This window comes from Ambystoma mexicanum, chromosome 3q, assembly GCF_040938575.1.
Source record: "Ambystoma mexicanum isolate Mex_15411 chromosome 3q, UKY_AmexF1_1, whole genome shotgun sequence".
Taxonomy (NCBI): domain Eukaryota; kingdom Metazoa; phylum Chordata; class Amphibia; order Caudata; family Ambystomatidae; genus Ambystoma; species Ambystoma mexicanum.
In genome coordinates, this window is record NC_090926.1 from 206,890,588 (window position 1) to 206,913,171 (window position 22,584).

At 43.5% G+C, this 22,584-nt stretch overlaps 1 protein-coding gene across 2 annotated transcripts in view; it reads left to right on the plus strand.

The window, feature by feature from the left end:
* The window catches only part of LRP1 (LDL receptor related protein 1), a 1,300,039-nt gene that overhangs the window by 844,874 nt on the left and 432,581 nt on the right, over positions 1–22,584 (plus strand). For both annotated transcript variants that reach the window (XM_069653565.1, XM_069653566.1), the window contains exon 47: positions 9,617–9,736. In XM_069653565.1, coding sequence (XP_069509666.1) covers positions 9,617–9,736 — 120 coding nt within the window. The remainder of the gene's footprint in view (positions 1–9,616; positions 9,737–22,584) is intronic.

The window sequence follows — 22,584 nt, forward strand, 5'->3', positions numbered from 1 at the left end:
CCTTGGTCTGGTGACTGAAGGCAGGACAATGGACAGGATCTCTCAGCAGAAGTCTCAAGGGAGGACCTGTAGCACGCCTTTCAGCAACTTCTTGGTTCACTCTGCGGTTTTGCAGCCTTTTCTGCAGCACCAACAAAGGACATGGATTGCCCGGTCAATCTTCTTTGCTTCCTGCAGTCCCACGTTCTAATGAGGGGGACTGGGCAAGTTGATCCGATCTCTGGAGTGTCCTTGGGGTTTAGCAAAGATTTGAATGGATTTGGCCTTTCCAGGACAATGCACTCGAAATGGGCAGCAGGTCTCCTGGTATTGGGGTTCTGCAGCTCTCTGGAAGTTCCAAGGACCTCGGGAGATGGATTGATTCACATATCAATTTGGGACTGGTTGTTCCCACCAGCCAAAGGAAAGGAGTCATCCTGTTTGGAGCTCCTCTGTTGACCAGAAAACGGGGTCAGGACAGCAGTGGTCGCTTCACGGTATTGCAAAGGGTCAGCAGGCATCTTTGGTTACTTCTGTTTCCAGTGGTCGAATTGCTTTTCACTCCAGAAGCCTCACCTTTTATACTGTTCCAGCACACGCTCCTCTGCAATCTCTCTCGGCATTTTACAGAAAGGGGCCTTTGGTTTTGGGAGAGATACGAAGTCCTTTAGAACTGTAAGTACTTGAGGATACAGAAAAATAAGGAGGATCCTAAGGGCCCCCAGCAACACTGCCCATAAGAATCTTTGTGCTGCAGTAGTAAAACACAGATGCCTTTAAGAGTTATGGAGCAGACAGACTGCATACTACAGGTAGGATACAAAGAATAGAGTTCCAAAAGACAGAGCCCACAAGAATGAATGAGGAAAAGGCTCCACTCATTCAGGATTGAAAGAAAAAGGTCCAGATGTGCTACAAAACGTGTGGGGGTGGGGGCGGTCTCACTAGGAGAAGGGATGAAGCATGAAAATGATACATCTCCCTACAATGCCCAAATGACACAATTGCCAAAGTATATCTTCTTCAGGTGGGTCTATTTCAAAATGATGCAGTGGGCTGTGGTGGTGCTTTTTAGAAAGTTTTTAAAGTCAGATGAGTATTTAGTAAAGTTCAGGTAAGTATTCAACTCAATCCTCATCACTAGGATAGGCCTAGGGATTGATCCTTGACCCAGGTTCCACCACCACAGGCCAGGTCTGAGTCAGGTAAGGTCGGGACTTTAATGTTAAAGGACATTTGTACTGTGCACTATCACCACCGGAGTGGTCCCCTGGCGCACTGGCGGCTCAAAGAGGAAGGTAGGGTGAGTTAGTGGGGGGGGAAGCTAGAAAACTGCAATAGAGCAGTGATGTGCTGTTGGCGGCCTCAGCCCGGTGGGTCTGTTGGCTGGGCCTGGGGTGTTTGCGGCCGGTAGTCATCGTGTACTGTTGTGCGAGTCTGTGTTGTTTTGTTGTTGCAATGTAGTGAAGTTTGTGCGGTTTGTTGTGCTGTAGGTTTGTGGTTGTGTTTGGTTTGGAGTTTGAGGGGTGTATGCAGAGGGGGAAATTGTTAGTGGAATTGGTTAGCTGGCATCTATATCCTGAATTGAGGCACTGGGCTTGCGTAGTCTCCCCTGATGCGCCTCTGTCCTAATCTGGGCCTGTCTGGCATTCAAGGTCCCTTTCACATCTGGCCTCACCTCGACCAGCCTCCCCCATAACCCCACCAGTCCTCCCTCCCTACTCCTGTGGCCAGTGCACCTACCATTGTCCACAACTCAGCTAGTGTGGGGATTGCCAATATCTCGACAATTCCACAAAACTGTGGCACCTGGTAGCAACTAAGGGGCGGGTGAAATGTTGGGTGGGATTTGCTGGGGTAGTTGACTGTGTCTCAATGGGTGTCACCTGTGCTCCAGTATATCCGGTGTCACCCGTCCAGGTGCCGTGGAAGCTTCCCTGTCGGTTCTGGGGCTGTCAGTGTCCTTTCCAGTTTAGTCGTCCTTTCCTCTGTTTCAGTTTTTAGTTTGAGTCTGTGGTGTTGAAGAGCCACGTTTTTAGTAATTTCCTGAATTTGTGGTGATCTTCGGTGTTTATTTCTTTTGGGGTGGTGGTCCAGGTTTTTGCGGCTAAGTGGTAGAAGGAGGTGCCTCCAAGTTTTTTCTTAAGGTATGGTTTTAGTTCCAGGTGGATTTCAATATTACCCCATGGAGCAAAGGAGCAGGCGCAGACGACTTGTAGCATAAGCTGAAGATTTACCAAGTTCCAAGGCTCTGCTTGGAATGACGATCGCGCCAGCATGGTAGCCCAGGGTTCAGTCCACTGATTGGTCAAGGTTCACTTCTGAAAGAACGGGTGCTCGAGCAGGGGTCGAGGCTCGTTGTGCCCAACCGTCCATGTGCTGAAGTACCAATAAGGGTCGTCTGAGATCAGACCGAGGAGCAGGATTTCACTGGGCTAATCAATGGATTCGATGCTGGTTATCTGCAGGGGTTGTCCTCTGGTCATCATCAGTGGCTTGCTCTTTGTCGTAGAAGTCTTGGTTCCAATGAAAAGTTGCAGGACCCTTCCTTTTATCCAAGATTCAGGCTGGGAGCAAGCCCACTGTTGAGATGGATTTCTCGAATCTGGCCCGCTGGACCGATTTTAGAAGGCCTCCCCCTATTCCTTGTAAACGGGAAACTCTGAGAGGTTAGCCAAAACCCAATCAAGGTAAACTTGGAGAACAGTCAAGGCTATTGAATCTAAGTGATTTGGCTGCGGCAGAAACTACCGCGGCTGAAACGTTCGCATGAGAAAGGTGCAAACTACCAAAAGTTTGCACCTTTCTCATGCGAACACACATACATACTCACACCCACACACACAACACACCCATAACCCCCCCCACCCCCACCTACACCCCCAACATAAACAAACCCCACTTACCTTCATCTTCACACTGGGTTCCTGCAGCGCCAGTTCCCTTTTCACTATTGTGATCGGGAACCGGCGCCACAGGCACCTTTTTTCTTTTTTTTTTAAATGTTTCTTTTATACAGAATGCTGCAGGGGTGTCCCCCACAACCCCCGCTCCCTTTACCATAAAGTACAAGGAGCGGGGTGATGTGGGGGACACCCCCGCAGCCCCTGTTTTTTTTTTTTTTTTTTTTTTTTTTTTACAATGCTACCACCAAAGGTTTGAACTTTTGGTATTCGAACAGTTGGTGGTAGCATTTTTAGAACTTTTGGTCATTGCGACCATTTTTTGTCGGTCAAATTGGCCTATACCAAGGCTATTCACAGGTGGGTATGAGTGAGTCCACATACTAAACTACACAATAATTTAATTGAGATGGGAATGTATAAAAATACACATTTTTATTCTAGACCTTCTACACACACTGAAAAATGAAACTAGCAGGTGATATCAAGCAATACTCAGTAATAAACATGAATACAGTCACCATAGGTTCATAAAATGCATTAAAATTACTTAACACGGGAGGTAAGTGAATGAATGCAGTATATGGTAAACCAATTCACAAGTGATTTTCCTAACTTAAGCAGGGCAATCGGTAGGAAGAACGGTGCCTTGTTCCCAAGTGTCGCAGGAGCTACGATGCTTCTCACCAGGTGGAGTCTTTGCCGGTGTGTTATAGTTTACTTGTGTTGGTGAGTGTTCAAAGAAGATATTCAACAATGGTACTAAGGTAAGTAATTGTGTTCTGATCCTTCTGAAAATGCTACCCAGGTTCGATGACCAAAAGGCATTTGAATGGAAGTTTAGGAGAAAAAGGGACTGGTTACCAATGTTACCTTAAGGAGGACTGGGGACAAATGCTTTGCGTTTACTTAACCCCATGACTCAGATTTTCCCAGATGACTTGATGGGTCAACTGGGGGTTGCTGGAGGTTGGCTTTCCTGCCATTGGTTCCAGTGAGAGATGCACAGGAGCTGCGGGTGCAAGGATTTTTCCAGTCAGTTCAACATGCAATCCCTAGCGATGAAGATATACAAGATTCACCAATGCAGGTCTCGTCAGGACATTTCACAGGACAGGCGGGGGGAGAGTTCCAGTGACTGTCTCTGCACATGTTAGAGCTTGGCAATCCTCTGGTTGGTCCAGGGAAACTTCCGAAAGCTCAAGACGGCTCATCGGATCTTCAAGGATGTCTAGACTAATTGGTCCCACTAGTCCTGTGGCACCACTCAGGGTATCTGGAGATCAGGTAATTAAACAGATCTTCACCAGGCCATAAGTAGGAAGGGATACCAGGCCTCTTCAGGAGTTAGTCTTCAGATCTTCAGTCAGCTGTTAATCTACGAGGGATTCTTGGCTCGAACGCTGATCTGAAGCAATGGCTGCAGGAGTTCTCTTCTTATCCAAAATTCAAGCTGAAGGTAAGTCCAAGCCCAACAATGGCACGGATCTGCACCATTCAAACAGCAAGTAGTTGTCCAATTGGGGACATCTACTTGTTTCACTCATGCCCCACACCTATTCACTCTGGTCTCATGGATGTAGAATGGGACTAGACAGTCCCACCCCCTTCCTGGGTCACACACAGTCAGCACTAGCCCACAAAAGCAGCAGCTTTCCTGGACAAGTGCATGACCTTATAAGAGATTTCCTGGCAAGGCAGGAGGTAGGCCAAACTACAATATGGCGAAAGAACAACCAATAATCCTCATTTTAGGGCACTGGCCACGTTTAGCAGCCATAGATTGTAAACGTGAATATGCACACTAACAGTAATGCAAATATGGTCAAAAAGTATCTGCTGCCACCAGCTTGTCTTTAAGCACATGTAAATGTAACCAAAAATCCCAAGTGTAAATAGGGTGATAAAAAAGTATCCCCATTGCGCTGCATTGTACGAAGCTGTGTGCCATGTTAAAAAGTCACAAAAATGTAAAAGGGAAACCTAGTTTCTCAGTACTGATAGTCTGAATGACTGATCAGTTTCCCCATAACAAATGAGCAAACGGTAGTCGAAGTGAAGCTGAAGGCTTTACTTCGCCTCATAGTCAAGTTAAAAAAAAAAGCAAAAAAGATTGTGGGTCTATAGGAACTATGGAACTATAGAGGGGAATTTGGAAAATGAGATCTTCCCTAACGCCCACCAATGGAAAGGATCTCCAACATTTTAACAGCCCAGGGTTCTCCAGTCATGGACAACCACTGGGCATCACATCTGCCCGGCAACAGACTTTCAGACGACAGGGGATGTGGACTGGGATGTGACCAGCCCACTCCTCTGGCTCACGCCCACAAAGTCCTATTGCCTGCAAAAGCAGCCACTTTCCCCGGTAAAGGGATTCCAAATTGAGCATTTCCTGCCCTGAGGAGGCAGGAAGAAGTCCAAATAATACTGTCAAAGAGGAGTGTTGGGCAAGATGTTCATAGTAATAATAAATCCTCTTGACCTGGGTCAACCCCAGAATGTTTTGCTTTTAGGTGGATTATTTTTCCTTATACCTCTGTGAGTGAGAACGTTTTTCCACACTCACAGAATCTTATACTCTTTTTATGGGTGTCATTTTTAAGATTCTCCATAGTGTCTGAAGTTATCCTCCTTGACAACTTTTTGGCAATAAGTGCCTGTTGGTCCTGGGTTGCCCTAGGGGCTCCCCCTTTTAACTTTATTTGGCTAACCTTGTGAGAACTACAGTTCCCCTTTTTACATGTTATTGGGCGAGACAAGCACACCCCACTTTATGTGGAATGCTGGGGAGATGCTGATTATCCCCCTTCTCATTTTAATTGTAACCTTTGCTACAAGGACAGAATTACCTTTAATGGCTGGTGGCAGTGAACCTTTTTATTAATTTGGTGCACCTTTAGCGCGGGCTGTTTGCACAGCCCCGGTAAAGGCACCCATGTGTGCTCATTTTACCAAAATGGCCCCTGTCTTCTCTTTTTGCCATTTTAGTGTTCTTTGCCCTTTCTTGTTCCTTCCCTTGAACTCCAGGGTGGGACATTTCTTTGTGCAATTTTTATCTTCAGCGGCAATCCTGTGGATTCCCCGCCCAGGCTCCAGAGTGTCTGTGAAGGCAGGAAGCGAGAGAGGAGTCCAAAACTCTGCAGCCTTTGTCTTCCAGCCTGACTGCGAGAATGCAGTTCAAACTGGAAGTCTGGCTGTCCTGAATGGACTGCCAACCTTCCCAAGTTTTAATGTTGCAGGGCTGTTTGATTGACTGGGTTCCTGCATATAAATCTGATCCTGGAAGCTGAAGAGGTACTAGACCACTGGAGCTAAAACCGAAGAGGAAGATTAAGAAACCGCAGTTGAGACTATTTCCAGCGAACAGAGAGCCTGCTGTGTAACCAGAGCCTGCTGTTACCCTTCCTTCCAATCGACCTGGGGACTCTGAAAATGAGGACCGAGTCCCTGGTGAGGCCCACTAGACTCGAGAAGAGCTGCATTTTGAGCCATCCCACGATGTGCTGCGACCTTGCGGGGATGCAATAACCCAATACTCTGGGATGTCGAATTATTGTGCAGTGCATGGTCTTACAAATTCTGAATCTCGCTGGGACTTTGTGGGCATCCTGTTGGATCTCCAGAGGTATGATTCCAGGCTGAAAAGTCCCCTCACCAGAGTGCTGGATCTTGTAAACGACAAGAATCCGACCAGTGATATTCTGTCTTCTGTGCTTCTGAAAAAGGCACCAAATCCACAGAGCCACATCCAGCCATGAGGAACACTTTGCCTAGAGCCTTCTCTGTGATCCTTGCTGCAAATGTCCTTCCAGTGTCCTGATTCCGGTCTTCTTGATGAAGGAATTCAATGACCCGGTTTTTGGCTGCAGATCCTGAAGTAGTCCTGCTGCAAAACCTTCTGTGCTGAGGTACTGTGCTGGCTTTAGTATTTACTTACCTTAAGTCTTATGATTCCTGTGTGTTTTTGGGGTGCTTTCTGTGATTGGGAGTCCTCTCGTCCAGTGCGCCCAGGCCCCTGCTGGAATTCTCCTAGGGTGTTTTCTCTGAAGCCCTTGGACCCTCAACTTACTCTAAAAGTAAAGTACTTACTTGTTCAAACAGTCTTCCTTAGGAACGACTTTTGCTACCTAAGAACTTATCCTGACCTACCTGTTTGACACTAGACCCTAGTGATCCTCCTTCTGCCACTGAGAACACTCATGCTCCAAGAATAATGGAAAGACTTCTAAGGAGTGGGCCTTTTGCCTAGAAAAGAGAATGTCTTTAAAAGTGACTTACTTGCAAAAGAAGTTGGGTGGTAACTGTAACTCTGAGAGTGAACAGTTAAAAAAAAAGTTATTACCTTGGAAATGATCTGCCATGCTGAAAAGTATATGTAACGTCTTTCTTTCCTTAGAAATTGTTTTGCCATTCTTATAGAAAGTAGATGTAAGGTTATTTTACTCACCTGTAAATTGGCTGTGCCTCTTTCCCAAAAGTAATGCTGTTGGCTTCACTAACTATTTATTTCAGAGAATAGGTGTATACATTTCCCAACTGGGTCTTGCTTCCCCTGACTTGCTGCTGGCCTGTCCAGAATAAGTCTGCATTAGGTTTTACCTGCCTAGAATAACCCTGAGTCATTCATAAAGTGTACCACTGGGTTTTGCTTTCCCTGGTTTGTTTTAGACCGACACAAAAACAGTCTGAGGTTTATAACTGCCTTTAAGTTGCTGATAGCTACTTTAAAAAGTGTATAGGTTTTACCTACCTTGAGGTAGCTGTTTGCCATCCTAAAATAAGTTACAAGAGTTATTGTGCATCTCAATCTGTGTTTTACTGATCTCAATAGCACTTGTAATAGAAAATTACATCCTTTGGTTTTACTCACCTAGTAGAACTGTGGGTTATCACAAAAGAAGTTGTAGGTTTTTACTGTACCTAGAATAAGCGTTCCACTATTCACAAAAAGTATATTGTCCAGTTGGTTTACTATGTGATTTCTTGCTGAGCCTCACGGTACAACTGCTAGGGTCTACTACCCTTATATTACTGAAAGTAATCTAAAAAGTAACTATTGGTTTGACGTCCCTAGAACTCTTGTTAGGTGTTTCAAATTAGGTTATATGCTTTGGTCAGTGTACCTTCAAGCATGTGTTTTTCTATAATGTGTTTATATGATCTGTGATGGTACTTTTTTCACCCAAGATTTATCAGGGCCTACTTGTATTTTAATAAACCATTTTTGTTTACAATAGTGCTTCAGTGTTTCTTTGGACCATTTGTATTCGGATGTCTTTATACTGATTCTACAGCCCTCTCACCCTCCTAAGATAAGCGTGGCTTCTCTGTCTACGCTACTGTGAACTCCACTGGTACAGCCTTGTACTAAGAGTGGAGTCTTGTACTGCCTCGCTTGACTGGTTTTAAAAAGCCCTTAGTTGGACTTCAGAAAAACTGTCACAACAAGCAGTCAAAATCTTGTGGCATGTCAATTTTAGGGTGCTTGCCATCTTTAGTAGACATTCATGGTAAATGGAAAAGTACACCAAAAAAATCACAAAAACTGTAATTATCACACAGCTGCCATCAGCTTGACTTTGGCACGTTGTCAAGTAACCAAAAAACAATTACTCAAAAAGTTGTAAGGATACAAATTATACTACCTGCACTTCACTGGAAAGTGATGTGTGCATTTGTAAAAAATATAAGAATCCATGAAGAGACAGTCTCTGTACTGACCGTGTTGGGGACTAGTCAATCTCAGACTTAACTGACCTCCAAAAAGTCAGGACAGGGCTCAAAACAAGCAAATACATGGGTTTCCAATAGGAATCTATCGAGGGAAAGGTGCAAAAAGAAAATATTTCCGAACAATTTCCATGAACAATTCTGTGTATATCTTAATTTATTAATAACACTAGACATTCTAGTTGTACTACTGCTGCTTGCTGGTCAATCTGGCAAGATTTTTGACTTGACAGAAATGTCTCCAAATTACATTCACTAATTAATCCATGAATTTTGCTTTACCTGATAACGCCAGCAATTAATTTATTCTGAGAACCATTGTATGTTTCACATTTCACATGTAGATCCGGTGCTATGGGCTGCTAACGTGTGTGCAGTTTAAAATCGACTTACGTAACTGGCAGAATTCTGCAGGTTTTGTTTTAGGGGAGAATTGTTAGAATTATATTACATAGGTATGTGTGTCCCTTCCCGTTCACTTCACTAGTAGTCTGACTGTGCATCCTCGTGGTAGTGAATAGCTGGCAGAAATTATAACTAAATTGATGCCTTTTTATGGTGCCTCCCACTTAAATTTTAAATGGTCTCCATTGGTCTTTTATTCTTCCCACACTGAGCCATCTGTCTCTCACTTATACGGGGCAGCGCATTGTGCAGTTTTTCGGCATCGGTTGACTTTAGGGAAATAGTTCTAGGTTGAAGGGGTGGGTGGGGTAATTTGGTATGCATGGCGACACAGTATTCACAAGTGCAGCATCACAGGGAGAAGGGCTGATAGTGAGGAGAACCCACAAGTGCATGCAACATTTATCGATTTCTTGATTTGTATGTGGTTGGTGGTCTATAGTTGGAGATGTCACTGATGGTGATTCCCTTGCATCACAGAGCAGTGATGGTAAGGTTATGATCACTGTGTAGTATCTGACCTGTGCTGTAAATCAGCCCCTTGATAGGAGCTGGTGATAACCCAGATTGACTTTCTCCCTTTCTTTTTTTTGCAGGCACCCGCCACTGTAAGCGAGGCTTCCTGCACTGCCTGAATAGCCGCTGCATTGCAAACGCCTTCCGGTGCAATGGGATCGACGATTGTGGGGACAACTCTGATGAGATATCGTGCAATAGTGAGTACCTCACAACCCTGCAGGCCAGCTCGAAGGGCCTATGATGGCTGATATCCAGCTATAGCCATTTGTGGTGTAAATCATACAGAACACACAGCCTATGTGTTTATGTGGGTAATAAGGGTAGCATAGATTGAAGAAAGTCTCCCTAGTAATAATGTCAAGGTGGCGCCTTGCTTCAAGCCCCCTCATATGACCGAATGTTCACCATACAGACACTGGAGGGAACTGGAGGGAACTTTGAAAACCTCCATCTTCTGTGTAGTATGCATAAGTGGTCATCTTATGCTAGTCCACACATCCTAATTCATTATTTGTATGTACATGTGGGAGACTAACACACGCGTTCCAAGAATACTAACCATGCCCGTAATATACCAGGCTCTCCTCTGGGCAGACTTAAATGGGACTGACCATTGCTGCTTCGTGATGACTGTTCTTTGTCTGAAATGATAAAAGCCGTCCAAAGTGCCCGCCTAGTCACGTGTGGCTTATAGCTTTGAGAACGCGATTTTACGATGGTTCAGAGATGCAGTTTAAAAAAAATCTACTAAGGATTCAAAGGGAATTCTGTTTCGAATCAGGGGGGGGGAGGGGACGGGAGGGAAATCTCTGCTTAAATGAAAAGTTGTTTTTCTTGGCATTACGAAGCACTGACTTTGGCAAAGAAGTTGCTCGTCCTTTTGTTTGAGCTGGAATCGAGTGAAGTCTGTGGTATTACATAGGGTAAAATAGCGAGATGATGTGATAATCCTGTGTTTTTCTGAAATGTGGTATGCCTTCTTTTTGGTCAAAAACCCTAATCTGTGTATGATATGATATGGCATTTGTAACGCGCCTATACACAGGTGTTTCAAGGCGCGACGAGGCAGGGAGGGGAGGAACAAGGCGAGACAGACAACGATCCTGCTAGGCCAGGTGTCATTCAGATCGCGCAAGTGCAAGGGGAAGGGGAGGGGGGGGGAAGTGCAGTACAAGGTAAGTGGCGTAAAGTAATAAATAAATAGGGCCAGCTGGTGGCAAGTGCAAGGTAAGTGCAGAACAAGTGCTGGGAAAGGGGGGGGGGGGCTGTAGGGATACAGAGACAGTCCCGCAGTGCAGAGGGGTTCCAAGGCATCAGTGCAAGTGGAGAGTGGCTGGGCCCAGGACCGAGGCCGTTAAGAGTGGTCCAGTTGCAGAATCAGTGCAGTTTCAGTGAGGACTATTAGCTGTTCAGCAGGGGAGAGGGAGAGAGAAAGCAGAAGCAAAGAGGAAGGTTTTGAGGTGCTTCCGGAACCGCAGATGGTTCTCCTCAAGTTTGTATGCCAGTCCTTTCACATTTTTTTATGGTCTGGCTGGTTCGTGAATTCACAGTGAGCCCATATTATAGCCTTGAATGGCAATGTAATTCTGTACTGTGGTCCCTGACGGAAGGATGTCCCTTGAGCTGGAACCCTGGCTTGGCTGGCTGCGCTGCTCAACTGGTGGGTTTTTGTGCATTTTTAAAGTGTCTGCACTAGCCTGCGTCCATTTGACCTTTTAGGGAACACAGACCTGTTCCTTGCACGTGACCCTGAAATGGTGAATGTGTTTTGTAAATCCAGTGAGTGTAAGACAATAATTGATGTAGTAACCCTGGGGGAGACTACACAACCCTTGTCCTCTTGGTATTAGGTAATCCACCTATTGGTATAGGCCTGCACTACACATGTTGGTAGTGTGACTGAGCAGCCAGGCGTATCTTAAGGGGGTAAATGTGAGCTGTAGAGCTGTAGCAATGAAATCCACAAATACGAGTAGCCAAGTAACACTTGCACTCAAGGTTTGTTATAAATAATTCTTTAACATTCGTTTTTATATAAGCATTCTTTAAAAGGGGCACTATATGTCGCAATCCAAATACACTTTAAAATACTTTTTCAGAATCAACACAAAGCTGGTAGAGGTGCTTCTTACGCACTTAGTACACCCTGAGGTGACTTCACTAACTAGGCCAGTAATGGCATTTATATATCACTAGTACACTTTGTAGATTCTGAGGTTTGTAGAAATGAAAGGTTAACCCCTTAAGCACCAGGCTATTATGCAAGTCTATGCAAAAAGGATGAGCATACTCATCCTTGGCACAAAGAAGAAAAAAGGTTAAACAGGTTCTCAGAGCATGTGAGCACTTTAAATTGTCCAATGAATTCTAGATGAAACCTTTCCCAGCAATATTAGTTTAAATCTAATGTATCACCTATGAGGGACAGTAAGTACCAAAACAAATGGATTAGAAGCGTGTGCATGTAGCCAGGACAGCCAAAGTCAATTTGAGCAAAGTCTATGGAGCTGAGGCACTTCTTAGATAGTGAAAGTCTTGAACAAAGTTAGAGAGTTTGTTGAAGAAAAATCACTGTAGGTTCAAACGCGGTTACACTTGTGAAGGATAGAGCTGAAATCAACTCTAGCAAAGCAGCGACTGCAAGTCTCAACTGAGAAGAGCAAGCTACACACACTGAGGTAAGTAACCCAAGTCAGAACAGTACATTTGGTTAGAACAAGAGTGGTCCAGCTTGCTTCTGTCTGGTTGCAGTGATGCAGATCATGTGTTCCTGGGCCTCAGTCGTGGGGACAAGAGAGAGGACGTCTGGAGACTACTGCTGCAGAAATTTGGAGGTTGGCGGCAGCTACAGGATCTTTTTGGATCAGCTGCCCTTCACGGTTTCAGCGCTCAGTAAACCGCACCACCGTGGATCTTGGATACCGGTTGGGCTTCCATCACTCCTTGAGTTTCTTTGGAATCCATTTCTGTCACCCCCGTCGTGTCACCTGCATTCTAGATGTGTTCACTCACACTCAAGTGGCAGCACTGCCCAGTTGGTTGACAGAACACCAAACAGCCCACATTATGATCCTTGGGGTAATGAAACTTTATTCCTGTGGGTGCCAGAGTACTTCCTTTCAGGTGTTCGCATGTGGTGCTTTCAGTCTGTGTGTGCTAGTCAGTCACAGCATTACATTGATCATTATCTTCATACCAATAGCTTTCTTTGCTGTTTTCTTGAACTAACCTATGATTATTCCTACATGACAGAATTCCAGCAATAGTAACACTATTATTGCTCCAAGGAGCTTTTAGGCCTTCGCCAGCCAGGCTGACATCCATGAGAACAGGGACAAAAACCAGTCTTGATCTTTGGTCTCATCTGCTTCTTCCACCATTTTCGCATGCAGAATTGACAGCAAAGTTATTGCTTCTGTCAGGGTTCCATTTTCTCCTTCCTGGGCAGATATGTATGTGCAACAAGAAGACCCGATCTTGGCACACACTCCTCCTTCCATTGCTGTAATTGAGTCCAAGACATACCTTTTCTTGAGGTTCATGAGCCTGATGGCCCTCAATTCTTCTCTAAATGCATTAAATCCTTTTATTGTCATATACATTTTTTTAGCAGCTCCCACCTGGTTATTTGTAACCACTTGGCATTCACTGCAGTCTGAATTCTTCGCATGAATATAGCTGTAAATATCACTGCCGTTCTACTGAACAATTTGAAAGGAATGTCATGATAAGCTTCTATTGATTTTGCTGAAAAATAGTTCTCTCTTCTGTCAGATGAGGTTGAGCAAACTCTTCTTCCTTTGGTGTGTATCCATTTTCAGAAAGCTGTCTATATGGAAATCTCTTTAAGGAATCACCAACGCAGGAACATGTATGATCACTATTGATCATATTCCTCACCAATTTTTAGGTAGCTTCATATAAACTTTGGATCCACTGGCCCAATAGTTGTCCATTAGCACGGTAATTTCTCCATTCATGCCTGGTACATCAGTTATTTGCTTGCATTCAAAGTTTTCTCCAACTTTGGTCACACCCTGTTTCTAAAGCACAGTGTTGCATTCTTCATTGGCAGATGGATAACAGGTCCTGCTTAATTTTCAACCCACGTTAATCATTTCAAATACTTGGCCCATTCTTTAAGCCATTCATCATTTACTATTTGCACTGTACGGGTGCTGTCATCAATAAATGTGCACTGCATGCTAACATTCCTGCTTCCCATCCTGTACTGGCGGATACTTGTCTGTATTCCAATAGCTGTGGTCTCTCCCAGCACCCTGGCAATCCTGGCATCTCCCATGTGTCTACACAACCCAATCTATTTTGTTCAACAGTCCTTATTTGCTCTCCAGTCATACCACTGAATGAGTATAGGAGCATTATGGGTCTTTTTCCATTTCATGTGTTTTTATATATGCATCTTCATATGAGAACATCTTTTTCGACTTCCATCTAGGGTTGCCCATCTTCCTTCAAATTGTCCTGTAGTCATGCATGCTGCTAGATGGCTGAGACACTTTGCATCATGTATAGGTATTTCCCTTGCAATAAATGTTCTGGCTATGCTCAGGGTATAAGGGAAGAGAGAACACACAAAGCAGCTCTCATCTGATGTTCTTTTCCCCACCTCATTCATGTGCTGATACCACATGTTCTTTAAATGGGCTGAATTATCAAGGTGTGTATTTATATCCTCATGATCTTCTATAGCACCTCTTGTAAGTCTGATAATTTGCTTGGAAATATCAGGGAAAATATTACTTGTGTTTTTGTTAGGGATAGGAATATATGTCTTATTGCTAGACACTGAACATTATTTGACGTAATACTATAATAATAAGGAAGAAAAGACAACACATTGTGTAGAATGAAGTTACCAGAAGTATTGCAAAAGAATTTATCAATCTTCTTGCTGGCAATGTCTCTTACAAATTGGAAAATTCCCATTCTCTTATCAATATGTAATTCATGTTACTCTTTAGAACAACCACACTCTTATCATAGAACTTGTAATATTATTGTAATGATGATCCTGCAAATGATAGGACTGTTTATAGGATTTCCCCAAAAATTTGACAAAATCAACGTGTCGTCCCACTAAAGCTGGATAAGATCGAAGTGTATATATACAAAAACAGCATGCTGAAATGTGTCGAACGTTGTGTGTAACACGTTTTGCTAAGCAGAGGGCAGGGGCTAACTCCCTTTCCTCTGCAGGCTCCCTTATTTGGAATAGCCTCACCCTCCAACTGCGCCTTGAGCAGTATCTTCTCAAATTCCAGAAACTCCTAAAGACTTTCCTCTTTTCCTCCTCCGTCCATCCTCTGCTAATCTCACAGCTGCTGAATCGGTGTCCTTGACCCTTATGCATCTTCGGGGGCCTTGAACACCCACACCAATTCTTCCCAGCTCCTGTCTTTCCGCAGCACTTAGCATCTGCACACCCTCCACTGGAGATTCTCACTTACACCTCCAGGCTGTGTAGCACTCAACATTCTAGCACTTCATCCATGGCTCACCCACGGGCTCTGACTCCCCAGCACTTACCCCCTCTTCCCTCTTCCTTTCTGCACTTGCATGTTCTGAATACTCACAAGTCATAGTAGGTTCGTCCCCCTCCCTCTTCCCCTCTGCTCTTAAATATTGTGTTTTAATGTATTTCCCCCACATAAAATACATAAAATAAACAATAAATAGGCATCATAAAGTGTCATGTGCAATCTTTGTATTGTATCTTCAAAGCTTTGTGTCTCTTTAGCCTCACTGGAATTGTTCAGTTTTTTTTCTTGCATAAGTCATTTGTTTCCCTTTACACTTGGGAATAGTCAACAGTTAATAGTTCAAATTGTTTTTACTTCATCTGGTCTTCCTTTTTGCTCTTGGTAGCCGATCTCGTCTGCATTTGCGGAACTTCTTCTCTTGATTCACTGTTAGCAGGTGCAGGAGAGGTAAGGGGCTCTCCTTTGTAAATAATATGCAAAGGCAATTAAAAAAGGATTATGCTCATTGGTTGAGAGGCCAAAAAATACAACTGCACCAGGAAAACAGCGAACAAATGTTAATGCATTTAGTAAAGAAATCTAGCAGTGGCATTTGGGCATGTATAAATGGAGTATCCATAAGACCTCAGGAGGCTGTACTAACTAATTCAGTGCAGAACAAAACCTGGGAAACTTACTTTGGAGCTCTTTATCAATCTCCCTTCCAGAACACAGGCGGGTGGTTTCAATCTAATTCAATGTCATGCTCATTTCCGATACATCTTGATGACATTTTGATTTGCATCAAAGCCCTGAGTCATTCCAGAGCTAGTGGGCCTGATGGATTGCACAATGGTATGCTTAAAAACCATCCACAGGAATGGGCATCCATCTTAATGCAAATCTTCCAGAATACCTTTGACTGTAAGCAAATTCCGCGAACATGGAAACAATCTATAATAGTCCCCATATTTAAAAAGGGCAACAGAGCAGACCCGAAGGCTTATCGACCTATAGCCCTCTTGGATTGTCCGGGTAAGATTTTTGGTCGCCTTGTTCTGAATAGACGTTGCCTACGTGATACTTTCCAAACTGGCTTTATCCTTGAGGTGGGCACTTGTATAAACATCATTACCTTAAATAGTGTCATTTCTCGGGCTCATGAAAGAAAGGAAGCATTATACATCGCTTTCATCGATTTCCGCATGGCTTTTGATGCAGTACCACGTGAGTTGCTGTATATGAAACTGATGACTAGTGGTTGCCCATGGTCGATTCTAAAATGGGTGATTGAATTTCACACGGACACCACTATTCAGATCAGATTGGATACTACTGGCCTCCTTTCTGATCCTATTAAAACAGCCCGTGGGTTGAAGCAAGGATGCCTTCTGGCGTCCGCCCTATTCAACTTTTTTATAGCAGACATAAAATCCCGATTTGCATTAACAGTGACGGACTCACCAAAAATAGACGGCATTCCTATTCAACACCTGTTATATGCAGATGACATGGTTTTACTCTCTAAAACCCCAATGGTCTGCGTGCCCTATTGAAATCGTTGGAGAACTACTGTTTAGAAATTATATTTCAATAAACATTGCGAAAACCAAGGTGATTCATTTTGGGACTCTTAGGCAGAGATCTAAAATCCATCAATGGCCATTGCAATCAACACATTTGGATTCAGTCCCCTCATATGTTTATTTGGGAACCTTAATAACCCAACAAGTAAGCTCAGTGGGATATGAAAATTATATAAAGCAAAAAGCGATCATGACACTGTCTCAGGCTCGATTGATCAAGGCCAAGTATTGCAAATTTTCATTAAAACCCATTATAATTTATTATAAACAAAAGTTCCTGCCTGTGGTCACATATGGTAGTGAAGCCTTTAAAATAGAAACATATGAATACTGGACTACCTTGGAAGGTCATTTTTGGAAACGTGTGTTAAACTTACCAATGTCGATACCCCTAGCCATTCTGAGGCATGAGCTAGGCTTATTGTCGCTTTATGCAACCTATAAATGGAAATTCTGTTCCTTGTACAGGAAATGTTTAATGGCAATTAATAGAAACCCTGAGGGACTAATGTATATTGTAGCAAATTACTTGTTAAAATCAAAAGACACCTTTCCTACAATATGGCGAATGAAGGCGCAGGGAATTCGTACACAATTGAATCTTTCTGATCTCACTTTGATCAATAATCCTAATGCGGCTAAAATGCAATTATGGAAACTTGACTGGATCAAGACTAGGAATGCCTGTATCTTGTATCAGACATTCATAGATAATCCATTCAATATAAAACGTTATGATATGGTGGAACCTTATTTAATGCTGTTTCCAAATTCTCGTCAGCGAGATGATTTCCTGCGCTTTCGTTTAAACATATGGCCTACCCACGAAATATTATGTAGAAGAACAATCTTACCATTAGAAGCACTACCCTGTCGATACTGTCAAATCGCTCTGGAAACATTAAGACACTTATGTGCAGAATGTGCAATACTACTTCCACAGAGAATCTTGTTTTTTAAACCTTTATTTGAGGGATCAAATATTGAAGGAAAACTGTCAGATATGCTATTTTGAACTTTTTATATGGTTTAAAAATGAAAAAGTAAGGAAAGATGAGCTAATCAGTTAACGGTCATGCTTTTTTAAAACATATTTGTTAAACATATTAATTTTGTATCCAACAATCATGTACAAATGTTATATTTTATCAGTGAATTCTATTTCGATATTGTAATGTTGAAAAGATCAAGATTTTTTTAATCTTGATTAAAACAATAATAAATAAAAAAAATTAAAAAAGTAAAGATTTATGCCATTCTGGTGTAACCAAGCTCTTCTTCCTTGGATCTTCACTGCATTGGGAGTTACCCCTCTAATAGGTACGGTCCTTCAAAACGAGGCTTATTCCAAGTCCGGACGAAACTCTTTACAAGCACTTGATCACCAGGGTGAAAACTAGGTTGCTTCAGCAAGTCTATATGATCAACTGTTTGGCTGTCTTCTTCAATCTTCTTCTACCCTTCCCTCTGATTTTTGATCTGTTGTGAAATGAAAAACACCAGCAGACATATTTGTCAAATAATCATCCATCTCATCCCCTAATGTTTTTGCTACACTATGGGCATCCGTTTCTATTCAACTGGGAGGAGCAAGGGGTACTCATGTGGTATCCAATCACCAACTCATGAGGCATCAGATGGTGATCTGCTCCAGGCTGATTTCTCAGTGCAAATAATTCAAGGGGTAGGTAATGAAGCCACCCCTTCTTCAAAGTCATCTTAAACCTAGCTATCCTTTCTTTAAGGAGTCAGTTTAGCCTCTCACATATACCATTTGCCTGTGGGTGATGGGCAGATGAAAACGTTTGTTTTATGCCTAATGAAAGAGTGATTTGTTTGAACATCTAATTTACAAAATGCGACCCATTTTCAGACCGCAGGACTTCACACACGCCCCATCTAGGAAACGCCTCCCGTACGAGAAACTTGGCAGCACGTGTATCTGGGTGCATGCATGGACCTGCCTTGATCCATCTGGAAAAGGGGCATACTACCACTAGCATGTATCTGTAGCCATTGCATGTTTGCAACAAATCCCCATGATCTATATGTAGATGCTGAAAAGGACTATGGGTCTAGGGATTGCTTCTCTTACTGTTCGAAAAGTGTGCCCTGCTGTATACTTCTAGCATACAATGCAGTTCACAATTGTGCCACGTGTTATAACAAATTTGGTAATAACCAGTCTTCTGCGATCATGGCAACAAGCCTATCTAGTTGTGTGCACGGGGTAGTGAAGCTGCTCCAGCGCCACCTTCATTCATGCTAGAGGCATAACTGGCTTTCCAGTGCTATCTTGTGTCCATATTTCCTCTGTGGGGGTTCAAGAACACCCCTGTCTCTTCCATAAATCCTGCTGCTCTTGTGGAGCTGGACCTTATAACTCAATTAACTGTACAATGGATAACATATTAAAACCGTCTTTCACCATCATACATCGCTCTGACATTTTCTTACCGCTTTCTACTTCAAAATCAGAAATGTTTGGGAAATATGCTGCCCTTTTCCCTTCAACGTCTGCAGCTTAATTACCGTGAGAAATCATGTCTGCCCACTTAGTTTGGGCTCCGCATTTTAACACAGCGATAGCCAATGGGAGTTTTAGTTCCTTAATAAGCTTATCTAAATACAGACACATGTTGCACTGGTGTTACGTCTGCACAGAGGAAAAAACCTCCTTTTCCAGTGTGACAATCCTGCATGTATGGTTGACGTCACATAAGCGGAGTCAGAGTACACCATCACTTCCTCATGCCTCTGGAGTGCAGCAAAATGTGCCACCTATTCTGCAGCGTGTGCTGAACAATGTGAAGGCAATCCTGTACTTGTCACTACTTCAAATCACAGTTCTTTTTTAGCTTCACTACTGCTGACCCCGTATGTCTCTCTCCTGTTATTTTGGTAAATTTTTGAAGAACCGTCAAATAGAATTCCCCCCGCACCTCTGTCCCCTCTCTGAGAGCATTTTGTCTAACATGGGCAATATCATCATAAACCTCTGTATATATTGTGCAGTCATGAACGTAGTCCCCTTTCCCTACTGGTTCTGCTGTGAATGTCACTGGATTCACTCCTCTACATCTAACAATTTTGATTGCTGGGTTTGAAATAATCACTTCATATCCTGATGCTCTTTGTGTAGCCCATGTGCTTTTGGGTTTCTCTAAAATAGTGACTAAGGAATGCTCGATGAATAACGTCATTGCGCACCCCATTGCAGCTTTTTCAATCGCAAAAGCAGGAGCAGCCAACGCTTGTTCGCAAGGATGTCCTTTCATTGCTGGGTCTAAACTCCCACTAGAATAGGCTAATGGTTTATGTCCTTGTCCTGATGTATTCTGTGTAAGAACTGCTGTCATTACTTCTCCATTTGCATGAGCAAATAAGTCAAACTCTTCGTTATAGTCTGGAATCCCTAACACAGAGGCTGTACAAATCGCCCATTTGAATTCTTCAAATCCTTCAGTCTGTTTGTCTGTGTTTGTTGAGCGCCAAAGCCCTTGGGCATCAGGGTCCTACATGGAGACGAAAACAGGGCAGGTTGTAAGAGGTCAAACAATGAAGAGGGCTGGAGGGGCCAGGCCTAAGCAAATAGTCTAGGTTTCAGATTTTTCCCAAAGGTAAGGTGATTTTTTTTTTTTTTCCTTCCGCGGGCATTCAGGCAGTTCATTTCAGGTCTGAGCCATCAGGACTGGGAAAGATCGACCCTTTTTCCTGCTTATCTTGACACGTGGGACAGTAAGACAATGTGTGTCAGAGGACTGAAAGCTGTGTGTGGGTTTGTGGACTTCAATATGATGGGGCATTGCCGAATAGACATTTATGGCCCAAAGATAATAGTTTGAACTGGATTCTGGCAGTGACAGGGAGCCAATGAAGTTCTCTACATGCCCCGGATATCTGACCCTTGCGAGCAATATTAAAAATGGCTCGGACCGCATCATTCAGGATTATCTGTAGCTTGCCTAGGCAGTTTTTACTTTCCCCAACCAGTATGGAATTGCAGTAATCCAATCTGGGTAGAACAATTGCATGGACTAATGTCTCACGATTATTCTTGGTTACCAGTGGACAGATCTGTCAAAGAACTCTCAGCTAGTAGTGAGTTTTTAACTACATAATTAACGTGAGCATCCACATTAAGTGTGGTATATATATATATATATATGCCCAAGGTTTTAACTCTCATCGACCATAATGGGACCCCCGTCTACACTAAAATTCTTGTAAACTGGGCCTGGTTGGATGCGTAAACCATATGTTCAGCCGCATTCTGGCATAACCAATTTGTGGTCATCCACTCCTTGATTAGGGTATACATTTTACCAAAGTTCTCCTGATCTGCCTCGTAGATTCCACTCGGCTTCATGGCTAGCTGGAAATAATCAGCCTAGTTTGCGAGGAAAAAAAAAAGACCCCCAATTTTTCTATTTCAACACATAAGGGCTTAATGTAGAGGTTAAACAAAGATGGGGAGAGAAGCCCCCTGTGGCGCCCCACAGGAAATAGCAGAGTCGGATGTCACATCCCCCCCCATCTGAACCTGGAGTTACAGCAGCAGAGAAAGTACTCCATACTGTGGTTTTATCAGAGAAGCCGTCAATGTGAGTCAGTGCCTTCAACAGCCGTTTATGTTCTAGCAGGTCGAAGGCTGCTGATCTAAAAGGCCAACCCACTCCTTTCCAACACAGCTAACATATGGGTCTGTAAATCGAGAAAAGCAATCTCGGTTCTCTAAAATGTACGGAAACCGTATTGCTTCTTGTGAAGAAGCCCCATGGTCTCCAAGTGATGCTGCATCTGAAAGGTGGATATTTTATCAATGATTTTCAAAAGGAAAGGAGTATTTGTTATAGGCCAAGCATTGCTGTAGTCCTTGGGATCTATCCCGGTTTCTTCAATAGTGGTGTCAAAGCTACATCTTTAATGGCTGCCCGAACGATGCCCTGCGCAAAAATGGGGTTTATGAATCTTCTGAAGAACGGCATAAACCAGTCTAACGTATGGCCCTTTATGTGAGAAGGGGCTGTGTTGTGTACCTGGATGTCCATATTGTTTAGTGAGCGCTCTAAGTCCAGGGCTGATTTTCTGCAGGATCACCTTTCGAGCGATTTAAATCGCCCAGATAGATGATAGAGTTGATGGAGCAATTAAGCTTTTGTAGGGGAGATTGTAACTGGGCAATATCTTCATTAAAAAGAGGCATCTCAGTCGGGGGCCTGTAAATGAGGATTACGTTTATACGATGCGATTAGGGGTAATCTTGGTGTGTAAGATTTTACATCTATTACAATCTATTTCGCTCTTATATTCCCATATACTTTTTTACAGATAATGGCGACACCACCCCCAATGCCTTCGGTTCGATTCTTCCCAAAAAACATGTACTCTGGGGGTGGGCAGGGGGGGTTGCTTGCTTGCTCAAATACAGGCCCATGTGAGTCCAAAAGCCATGTCTCTGTAAGGCACATAATAGCGACTTGGTTACTGAAAATGCAATCATGAATGTCGGTAACGCGTTTGGTCAGTGACCTAGTGTTTAGAAGGGCAAGTTTTATTCAAAGCGGCTGTGGTTCGTCGACTGTGTTCGATAAGGCCCTTTTGCGGATCTGTTAGTCGTAGGTGTTTGCACTGCATTCTATCCATCTAGCAGCAGGGGTTTTAGGATTTGGAGTACACGAAGTTTCAGGTGGAGGGAGAAGTGGTACATTTACTTGCAGGAGGGGGTCTATTGTCTTCCTGAGTGACTGGGTCATGCACGGCAAGAGTAGCTTTTGGTGGGGGGCATACCACAGTCCTTCATGCAATGCTGTAGAATAGCCTCCTGGTGTACCCTCTGGGATGCTTACTTGCATGCAAGAGAATGTGCCATAGTTTCCCTATTAGCTTGTTGTCCCGCTAACAGTACTTCAAATTGCCAGGCAATTTCCATATTCAACCCCCGACGATACTAGCTGTGAGGATGGGGGACGTTGG